At 40.0% G+C, this 12,026-nt stretch overlaps 1 protein-coding gene across 1 annotated transcript in view; it reads right to left on the minus strand.

Moving 5' to 3' along the window:
* Positions 1 to 3,718: 3,718 nt before the first annotated feature.
* The window catches only part of qkia (QKI, KH domain containing, RNA binding a), a 78,981-nt gene continuing 70,673 nt past the window's right edge, over positions 3,719 to 12,026 (minus strand). Inside the window, 2 exon segments of the mRNA XM_022196572.2 lie at positions 3,719 to 10,277; positions 11,532 to 11,606. Coding sequence (XP_022052264.2) covers positions 10,261 to 10,277; positions 11,532 to 11,606 — 92 coding nt within the window. The 3' untranslated portion in view covers positions 3,719 to 10,260.

Raw genomic sequence — 12,026 nt, forward strand, 5'->3', positions numbered from 1 at the left:
GCCACAGTTTCTTCTTCACTTCATCCACAATAATATGAATTATATGGTTACCAAGTGTCATCAACTACTGAAAGGCAAACTGCTTGTGCTCTAAATCCGAGATTAGACATTGTTAGAGATAAGTTGGGTTGAAGCCACCAGGAAATTTAGAAACTCTCAGCACTCAGCTGTGTGCTTACCACTTGTACAAAACTCCCAAAGGTGCTTAGTTCTATTTCCTGAGAGGTGAGAGGCTTCTTCTAAAGGACGTTTCACCTGCTGACACTTAAATTGACTCCACTTTTTATTATCGCAGACTGCTGATGCCCGATGATTCACCATGTTGACACATTTCCTCAATCACAGAAAAGTTCGCTGGCAGCAAAAAGTCCCATAGGTGCATTTACCACAGTTGTGGCTGACACAACCTGTTATTTTCTGGTCAAGCCACCACCACAACTTAAATTTACAGTAAATTCAAGCTGACATGAAAGCAGCGCGCGGTATGTCACAAGTGGGTTTTTTTCTTTTTTTAGTTATTAAACTGTTGTGATGGGGGGGGGGGGGGGGGGGAGGATGCAGTCAGCAGGGACAGACAGTGACAGATCTGACAGAGGACACACACACACACACACACACACACACACACACACACACACACACACACACACACACACACAGGCAGACACACACCTGTTAGACATTCTCTGTCAGCATTAGGTGACACAGCAGGCCTGCAGTATTCACACCTGTCTGGATCACTCAGCACAGAAACAGAGCAAAGGCTGGGGGACGGCCTGCTTGATCGCAGAGGAAGATTCATCATTTAGTCCGACGTGACGGTTGATTTGATTTTTACGGAGACGTTTGTGCGTCACCGTGCATGTGGCTGACCTATGAACTGACAGCCGACCTTTCTGATTACAGGCAAATCACAAGAAATGTTCCGCATGTACACAAACATGTGACCCGGGAGATCATGTGGCTCGTCTTCCATGAACCCATCGGGACGTGTTTTTCTGGCGCTTTTCTTGGAAAGACAGATGACATGCACTGTACCGAATGATGGATGTTGGAAACAGACAGAAATGCTACCGATTCCTCCCACGTCTCAAAATAAATAAACCTGATGCTCTTCTGTGCGTCTCGCCGACTCACCGAATCCAGCTGCTGGACTATGTCACTTGGCACAGGTGCCCCAAGAACGATAGAGTTTCATTCATCCATTTGAGCTTGAAACCTGCAACAACTGTGGCCTAAAAAAAAAAAGAAACAAGCACGCACACACAGGCAGCGAAGGAGAGAAAACAGCTGCACTCTGATGAATGCCCTATATTCATTCCACAGGAAGCCGGTTCATCTGTCACCACTGATGCAACCCTTCCACTCTACCCATTCAAAACACACACATGCGCACACACTAACTCCAGTTCCTCTTTCTCTGATTATACTCCCAGCTGGTCTCTGCGACAAATGCTTCTTTGATGCATCTTCCCGGGGGCCAAAGCCACCATCGTGCACCCTCCTCCTCCTCCTCCTCCACTTCCACTTCTCTTTCTCACTCGCCGCTTCCTGCATGACATTAAAGTCACTTCCAGCAGCCCCCCTCATGAACCGCTACTCCCCACCGTCCCATTCAGTGGCAGCTCTGTCCTCCGGCTAGAGGATGAGCGAATAAGAGGGAGACGGAGGCAGAGGAAAAATGTTGTTTGGGTTTTTTTTCCTGCAGAGATGCCGGTTTGAGCTGGAGTGAGACGTCCAATTCAGAACCACTTTAGTTTTCAACACTGCATCAAACAAAGGAGTGAGAGTCAGACTGTGATAGGTGGAAGTGGATTGCTTCATCTTTGCACATCACAAGTCCCCAGGAGGCCACAGAAACCATATACTGGTCTGATAAAGTGTATGTTTTCATTCTGTGGTGCATTTACATGTTCTACTTCCTCGGTAACCCAAACTTCAGCATGATATGTTTGATACACTTGCAACATCTCAAACTGGCATTGCAAAGTAAGAAACTAAAAATGGATTGGACTCTGTGTTTGTGTTGATGAATTTCATTTTACACCTGTGTTTGCCATGAGCTGATTGCATACAGAGACAACTTCACACCCAGTTGGCGCATGTGCAGAATGTAAAGCCAGATTACGGGGTAAGAATACGTACCTTTAGTCACTCCGTTGATGGGATTATGCTTCTGTTTTCAGCCGTCAGCGACGACAAAGATTTTATTTAGATGGCACCAGCAATAGTGGAGATTTTCAGGTTAGCATGTCTGTTCTTACCTTTTCTAAATATAAGACACTGTTGTCTACATTTGATGATTACAATAGTAAAACAGATGTTTTGTGGATGCTGGCTTTACTTCTTCAATGCTCAGGAACCATGCAGCTCACTGCTGTTTGTGTGGAACTATTTAGACCAATATCAACCTTTTTTTAGTTTAGACATTTTCAAAATAAAGCATGTTTTCAAGCCGTACCCATATGTGCCACGACCTGAGAATGATAAATGTGATAAAGCGCAGAAATGACATTTAATCATTTGGAATGGAAGCATTTTATATTCTTACCATTTTTAAAGGCTATGTATGAAGAAATATGTATTTCTTACCCTGAAAAAGGTGAATTTAGTGCCTGTTCAGTACAATGATATTTGAGCCTGTTAGACATCCTTTGAGAAGAAAAAAAAAACCCTCATTATTCTGCAGCATTACAAATGCAGACACTGGGTTTTAATTTGAAAGGGGTGTTGCTATGTAAAAAGTACTGCAAACAGAGCATCCAAAAGCAGTATTATTGTATAAATGAAGTTGCTTTGAGACTCCAAACCAAACAAATGAATAATTTTCAGTCATATTTTGCATTTTAATAAAGCAATTTTCAAAATGAAGAGTCAGGAGAATCACACTGAACAAAACAAAGCTAAACATGCTTTTTGAGATGTAAATCAGGACATTGAGCTTCCAGGACTCCCAAAAGAACATCAGGGTTAAATTGAGAACACAAAACCCTGGGATCGGCACTTGTATGCTCGTAAAAGCATAACTTATGAAATTTTAAACACCCATTATGTTGGTACTCGTGAATTGCATGACATTTAAAGCTTGAAATACAGCTATCTATACACTGATCAGGAAGCATGCAAACACTGCATTCAGCGCTACATGCAGCCTTTAGCTTGTGGCTGACCTCTGTGATGAGTTCACTGTGTGCAGCAATGACAAGATGACATCTCTGTGTATAGTCAGCCTTTATTAAAACAGACTCGCCTCTAAATAGCTCCAGTTTACAGTAGAAGTGGCAACTCTTAACCCGATGCCACACGACTCCTTGTCATCTGTCATCTGCAAGAGGCGAATAGAGCCGAGCGGGGACAAAACGGGAGGATTTATGTGCCAGTTCTTCTGCAGCACAGATGTTCAAAGTGTGTTTAAAGGCAACAAATGATTCCACTGAATGCCAACTGGATGACCCTCTCAGAAGGTCGGCATTTCACATTCACGTGGCACCAACATCACATGAAAATCCAAGAGAGGGCTTGATCCCACTTTAAGGGCTCGGACGAGAGTTTTTTTTCTCTTTTCATCCCAGTGTTGAACTCTCACATTTTGTTCCCTGCAAATGCGCCGCACCTACCTTTAACCTCCCCAAAGTCACGGCAGCAAATCCAGAGAAATGATGTCACCGATAAAGAAAGCAGAAGCAAAAGGAACCAGTCCAGGTAGAGCAGTCAGAGGGAAGCTTGTAAATATGGTTCTTTATTGCACACATGACATTTGTTTTTCCTTTTTTTCTTTCTTTTTTTTTGGTGTGAGCAACAAAAACTGGCATTACATGTTTTACACCCTATTCAAAATTGTCAGCCTAACCCTCTATAAAAACAAGGTAACACAAAACAAAATAAAGACTACTTCACATAAAAACTTACAACTCCACAAAGATCTCACAGATATTAGTGCACCACTATATGGATGAGGAACTTACAATATATGTCATACTAGTAGAATTTTAGGAAGGAAAAAAAAAACGTTTTTATACTTTTTAATGCATATTTATCACTGTCAAGAAAGAAAAAATAAACCACAAAAAATCCAGTGGGGCTAGAATTTTCTCATTCTGTATTTTGGTAGCTTTTGCCCTTTAACCACCTGAGTGCTACATCGCTGACATCAATACTGATTGGTTAACCTGCCGTTTAACTCATTGGAGGAATGTTTGTTAAACAGAAGGGAAAAAAAGAAAAGGTTGACAGGTGAAAAGGTAGTTAGTAGATAACACTGAATGCCCTGCGACAGATTTGGAAAAGCACTGAGAACTCTGCCGGAGCAGGCAGCAGTATGCAAACAGCCACGTCCTGCATACTGTGGTCCAATCAGAAAGAGAAGTTCTCAGTGGATCAAATCGAAAACAGGACCCATTAAGCCAAAGTTTAATGGTGGGAAACATCTCGTGACCAAATTCCCCATCTTTTGGTCGAACTTTCCCAGTTTAGTAGAATATGTACATTGTGCTGGGAAACCCAAAAAAAAAAAAAACAGATAAAAGGAGAAGCTTGGGCATTTAGTTTTTTGTGCTCAACAAAAAAAGCTGTTGGCAAGATAAAGGGAGACAGAAAATTGGCACTTGAATGATAACAGTATAAAAATATATAATTTCCCAATCTGAGAAAAAAGGCACTTTTTTTTTTTTTTTTCCAAACTCACAGCTGCAATATTTTAGGCAGTGTTTGTAGTACATTGTGCTTCGGAAAATAGCTCACCGCTGTCTTTTTCATCAGCTCATTTTTTTTCACCCCCAGAGCGAGACACTGAAAACCTCGCTGACATAAAAGGCAAGACTTGTGACAGCGTAAATATATGGACTGCTAATGGACGGATTTTAGCTCAGGTTGCTCATTACGGTACCGAGGAGCCAATCAAAACATTAAAGGCCAATGCGAGATGATTCATAAATATAAAAAGCTTCTACCTGTCAACGTAAAGTGTACAAAGTAAAAAATTAAACCAATTGGGCTGCTTGTAATCCAATCTCTGCCTCTACTTGCTGGTGTACAAGCAGGTGTTAGCGAAAAACACCCGTTATCAGATCACAGAGACAAAATGTTAATTTCAGAGAAGAGGAGAAATGTTAAGTTTGATGTTAGACACTTTTAATCCGTGTTCTTTGCTTGCCGAGACATGAAGAGAATTGCAAACAGTTAAGGCCGAGTTGTTGTGCGGATTTGAAAGGAGAGGGAAAAAAACAAATCTGGAGGCACCACTCAGTGGGTTAAAGTAATAATCAGGATTAATGAAGTTAATCTTTTTGCTTGTGTGTCAGCGTCAATACCTCGAATTAGTGGAAGAGAAGAAAGCTGAATAGAGAGAAGACAGCTGAATGAACCCAGGGACGAGTGCACTGACACAGGAGGAGAATAAACAACACACACTGGCAGTGATTCAGACACAAAAAAAGAGGGGGAAAAAAAGCGTCCCCCAAAACGATAAATACTGGCGAGCCGAAAGCCATATCAGCATTTTACACTGGAAGAAATAGTAAGGTTGTTTTGATCCCAAAGCTCTTCATATTGGCATGGTGTACTGGTGTGTGTCTAAGCATTATGGATGCTCCCAAATGGCCCAGTATTAGCTGTTATATCAATAAGCTGAATGGGGAGAAGTGTTCACCAAACAGACAACAGCTGGTGATAACTGTAATGCTGCTATCCAGGCAGAACAAGCCACGGACTCAATGGAAGAAAAAAAAGAGGAAAGCTTTAGACATTCACACAACTGTCATCTATAAATGCGCCCCGAGTGTCTGTTGTAAATAACTCACCACATCTAGAATGTGTGGTGATGAGATGTTCTGCTCTACATATTCACAGTAAAATTAATCCTTTTGAGATGACTAATATGCAGTTTTTTGTGATTAGTCCTGCACAAACTAATGGCGAGGCTGTGGGAAAATGGGAGTTTTATCTGTAGGGATTAGGAGAGGGGTTTGACTTTGAGGGAAACCCGTGTGTACAGACAAACCGGCCTTTTAATCGGACTGCGCTTTGTTCGAGAGCTTACCCAGAAGTTAACCGGTGACCTCAAGCAACGTGCAACTTATTAAACCCCCCCCCCACCGACCGACCGACCGACGCTGCGACGCTTCCTGCCGTCTCGCGGGGGTCAGTGACACAGAAGGACAGGACACCTAACAAAAGAGTTGTCTCCAAGAGAGACGACGAGACAACAGCAGCAGTGTTGGAACGGAGCGGGGCGAGTATGAAGAGTGTCAGCAGATTTTCTCCAGCGCAGAGGTGAGAGTGCGTGAGCGGCAGTGAGCGACGCTTATCAACTCGTGCAGATTCCAGTTAGGATGTGTGTGTGTGTGTGTGTGTGTGTGTTGTGTGAGAAACACATGTGCAGACTAGTGTGTGTGAGTGTTTGTGTGGTGTGCGTGTCAGTCAGTGGAAGTGGTGGCCAGACACTGGTTTTAATTGTGTTAGTCCGTGAACCAGACCAAGGTAATACATTCATGAAACTGGTTAAAAACACAAGACAAAATATCAGCAAGTTAGTAAAATTCTTACTAAGAATGTTTTATTAAAATAAATGCCAAGAGGTTAATAAGAAAAATAACAGCATACACCATGAAAACTAAATGCAAGCATGTAAAAATACTTATGACAAGGAAACTAATAAAGTAGCTAATGAGTTAAACAAGCTGGGAATTGGCAAGAAAACAAAACAAAATATAACAGGGAAAAAGGCAACACTCCCCACAAGAGACAGTTTTCAAGATGTAAAAGAGACGGGGGTGAGGAAGGGAGGGCCGTTTAAGGGGGGAAAAGTTGCAGTGGGTTTCATTAAAAAAAAAAAAAAAAAAAAAGCACTCAGAAACATGATTAATATACATATAAAATGAGATTAGAAAAATACATTATAAACCTGTAACAATGGCTGTTAATTACATTATCATACATGTAGTAGGCAGGCCAGAGAGAATACGGTAGGTATAGAGTCAACCTTTCACCTGATGGACTTATCCAGCCTTTCACAATGACACAGCAAGTTGTAACATTGCAGAGGGAATTTTCTTAATACTGTCAAATGCTGAATAGCCATCTCTTGCTCCACTTTAATATTGCATTTCAATTTAAAATAATAACACTGAAAAAGAAAAAAAAATTCATTGACCTTTCGGTGTAACAGCATGATGAAAGAGCTATGAATAGAAAAACAAACTGCCAAGGGTTATATTGGATCTAAGAATTCCTCAATTTAATATTACGAGTGTGTTTCACCTTCCAGCAATAATCTGTCAGTTGTTTCAATAACTGAAAACTATTTGGCTGTGAAACTGAGTTCCATTACCCAGCATTTCATTCGTCCATTATAAATCTCCTGATTGTATTGATAGCTTGTTGTCAAATTGACAGCGAGAGATGTGGACTGGATGCTTTCAGTTTGCAGCTGTTGAAACAAACGGGCAGAAAGCCAGCGGGGGACGACCCCACTTTTCCTACTCATTCCCTTGAATTCTATGTATTTTTCTCAGCTCATAATCAAAACATGTTCTGGCAGACTACTGGGTTTGCTATTGGCAGTTCAATTTGTTCTAGGAAGTTAGTCACAGTCACCAAAAAAAAATAAAAAATCAAGACAATATTTCATGTGATAATTAAAATCTAAATAAAAAGAGAACAAAAACCTGCTCATACAGCAGAGTAAAGGGCCAGCAAGTCAAAGGAAAAGAAAAATAAATCATTTCAGGAAGACAAAACCATGGCACATATTTTTAGCTGGTCAAAACGACTGCTATTCTTTTGCATAGAATAACTTCGGTAACACCACGATATGGTGGGAGCTACCCTGCTCAACTGTTCAGAGCTTGTAACACTAGCCATTTCCTCTCTGCGCCATCTTGGTGGGTGCTGGATATTATTGAACACAACTGGAATACTAGAAAACAGAAACCACTGTTGATAAGGCACTTTGATTTGATCCTTTTAAACTCTCTAGGCGTCCGTCTCCGTCTGATCCTCGCTAACTTTCCAAGGGTTATGACTGTTTTGGTCTTCCTTTCCAATCATATTCAAGGTAACAGCACTTTTTCCTCACCCACTCGGTTTTTTCTGTTTTCCCCCCATACTGTTTGAAACTTTTTTTTATTTAGTTTTTCAGATTTTGTAACTGCAAGTAAAGTATCAAAAGCTAAAATTGCCAAAAATAGATTTTTCAATTTTTTTCTCATCTCCAGCACCCTGTAAAATTATCTATTTTTTGTTCTCTTCTGTATTTGTATATGCAATGACAGATATCTACATTTTTATATATTTATATATATATTTATATATATATATAAGACGTATGTATAAAGCAATTTGAACAGGCAGGCATGGCTTTCACATCCTATTTTTTTCTTGAGAGAGTTGAACAGAAGATTGTGGGCTCAGAAACTAGACTACGATCACAGGGAGGTGTGACACATTGTGGATGCGCTTTTTGGATGGTTTGGCATGTGTCAAAAAGACGTTTCATCAGTAAAATAATCAAAACAAAACAAAAAATTTCTAACACACAGAAAGGCTCAGATTATGCCGACCTCCATGCAAAATATGGGATTAAAAACAAAAATGCATTTAAGAAAATTGGTCAAATGTTGAGATGGGGAAAAAAAAAGAACAAAATGACGAAATAAACACTTGTTTGGCAATGTGGCTGATGAAACAACTGAATTTAGAAGCCGGGTATCATGGCAAAAGCATTTATGTACACAACTTCAAAGTGCCCTTCCCCTTAGCAATGTACTGTAATCGAGTAGCATGTTGATTTAGTGTTAATTGCCTGTGTTCACCTCAGAAAATATAGAGCGGTAATGGGACAAAAAACAAAAATCATCTAACTGACTGGCTGTCTGTTCCAGCTGAAGGCAGGCACCAAAAATTCACACCCTTCCAAACTCTAAAATCACAAAGAGAGCCCTCAGTGAGACAGATGCATAATTGCAGATATAATTCACTGGAAAACCCTTTGGCTAAATATGCACACTTAATACTTTTTTTTTGTCTTTGTGATCACAGCTCAGCTAACTCATTGAGATATTTTTCTAAATACATCAGGCACTGTATCGTGGATGTAGTGTGGATGGGGGTGTAGCAATGGCCAGTAGCTAATAAGCACTGCTCCAATGTCCCCGAAGCCTCAGCACACCCTACTTTCATTGTAGTATTAATTAAAAAAATTAAACAAAACAAAAAAACAACACACACACACACACACACAAACAAAACCCATCAGCCCAAATACTGAGCTTCCCATCTTGCCCTTCATAATTCTTAGTTTCTGCGGCCTGCTTTTAACATCCGATTGCGTTTTGTTTTCCAGAGTTAACCACCTGCTGTATGTTGGCTAGTCTATTTAAGCAAAGCTAATTAGTCAAATATGAACAACAGAAAAACCAAAATCAAGTGGAGAAAATGACTCAAAAGAAAAGCATTAAAAAAAGACAGAAGAAAAAAAACCACATAAATCATAAAAAGCTCCTTTTGCAATCATTTCAGCCATGCTTTAAAAAAAAAAAAAACAGACAGAAAGCTGTTTAGAGGGGCACACCCAGAATGTGTCAGCTCAATTACATTTTAGAGCTCAACAACTGAACTACATGTGAAAAATGACAGAAATTAAACAAGTTAATGTGAGCGTATGTTCTCTTTCCTTCTATTTCTTTTTCTCTCGCAGTAGGTGGGTGTTGGAACAAGGGTGGGAGCAGGTAGGTGCTCTTAAGTAAATATATCTTTTGAGTGGGGTGGGGTTGGGAGTCGGGGGCGTTTGAGTGGGATCATGTCATTACTCTGAAACCAAATGGTTTGCGTCAAATAGATATTGAACTTGATTCAAACAAGTGAGGTCATCAAATCAGAGTAATTAAAGGAGGGTGGGTGGGGGTCTTTATTGCTATATAATTCAGTGCAGATTTATGAGTAATACGACAAACACATCCACCCAGTATATGATTCATGAAGAAAAAGAAAGAGAAAGAATGGGAATTGAACTCAATGAACAGAGGGAAAAAATGAATAATACACAACTTTTGTTGGGTTTTTGTTGTGTTTTCTGTGAAGATTCTGCGTTGGTTTCTATTTTTGTCAGAACGTGTTAGGGTAACTGTACGGGCAGGTGCCTCTCTCTCTCTCTCACTTGCGTCCGAGAGGCTAGCAAAAGGCAATTACCAGTTAACTGATCAGCAGGCAGGCTTGGGGCGGCTCGTCATTGGGTGAAGAGTTCAGAGGTCAGAAGGTCATGTGTTAGTTGCCGGTGGCGGCTAGGTGGTTAGAAACAAAAACAAAACAAACAGAAAAAAAAAGATAGAAAAGATATTAGTGTCAGCAAGAAGAGACTGGAATGACATCATTTTAACAATAAAATGAATGCAATCTCTTATGTCGCCCCCTGCTCCTAATCCCCTTTGCCAATATGAGATGAACCCAGCTAATCTCATTATAATCATGACGTTGTCACGTCATGACCCCAAATGCTAGGCCCCACCCCAAATCAGGTAGCTTGGTGGTTTAATTTAAGCGCACATTGTCCCCAGAACCAAAACAAAACAAACTGAAGCAAAGAGAGGTCGAACAGACAAACAAAAATCTAGTGTTTTAGTGTCTTTCAAGTTGGAGTGCAAGTTACAAACAGTGTGATTAGTGGTAAGGAGACTTGATAACGATAACTAACGTTATGTGAGGGATAACTGTGACTAGTGTTAAATGTGCAATGAATAGATGAATCGATGTTTTCCGATTCTTTCTCTTTATTTAGCAGTATATTTTTATATAGTATAAATATACACAAAACCATAAATACATTTGATATAAAATGCTCAAATATAAAATGACAGTACCTCATGTACAACTGAAATATTAAAAATGTATTTTAGCTTTATTTCAATATATTTGCAAGACATTGGAGAGAATGCAAGCTACCTCAGCTTATGTCTGTGCGTGTCTATCTTCCATAGAAAAATAAAAATCCAAAATAAACTTAAATTTCAAAGGTGAAATGGTGCCTGGTAGCAGCATGGCTACTTATCTTCTGCCTGCTATGTCTCTCAGATACAGTATAGAAATGCTTCTCCTTTTTCTTTGCTCCTTATGAGCTGAGGAGATAAATCATGTATGGGAACAAGCCTGCCCCATTTTAGGCTCTAATCTCACATCAGAGGAATGTCATTAAACACCTTCAACACTGCCTGCAAAGAACTACCTGTCCTGGCTTCACAGCTGCATAAACCAAAACCTCTTAAGATCACGTTTGCCTGAGCTTCGACATATACACAGTCTACATATACGGTATATGTTAAGTACTAAATGTAAACAAAATGTGCATACCACAATCAACCATTTAGCTGGTGTGTGGATGTATGGGGTAGGAAAGGTGGTAGGGGGAAAAAGAAAACAAAAAAAAAAATACAATACAGACAATGTACAAATTCCCAACTAAGGCATTGAGGCATATTAGGCATAATAATCATTGAAATGCATCAGTCAATAGCAAAGTGTAGCTCAGAGACTAAACTGACCTCTGTCAGCGGTCACAATCCTTTGGTAAGGATGGACCCGCGTGTCATGCCGTCTCACTTTAGTAGCCATTGCACCTAGATTGTAACAGGTCCACAAGGTTAGAAACCATTCACTTTGAGGATGGGAAAAACAGTCATCTTTTACAGTAACAACATTCACATTTTTAACCATTACCATTTATAATGCTTGGATAATACAACAATACACAGAATAACGTAATACAGATTATAGTACATATACACACCACACATTTTTTTACATGTAGAAAATGCAGTAGAAAAAAATAATACACCTTTTTGGAGATTTACTTGGCATTTAAAAATGCATAACTTAAGTACTAAAATTCCACAGTGCTCAGAGTTCTATGGGGGACTCTTTGAAAAGGGGGCAGGTAAAGGGTACAGGCTTCTGGGCTGTCTAGAAAAATAATGTGATTCCTCCTGTGGGATCCAGAGGGGAACTGAGAGAAATTTGTCTCTTTATTTTGAAAGGTG

This window comes from Acanthochromis polyacanthus, chromosome 1 (genome assembly GCF_021347895.1).
Source record: "Acanthochromis polyacanthus isolate Apoly-LR-REF ecotype Palm Island chromosome 1, KAUST_Apoly_ChrSc, whole genome shotgun sequence".
NCBI lineage: Eukaryota > Metazoa > Chordata > Actinopteri > Pomacentridae > Acanthochromis > Acanthochromis polyacanthus.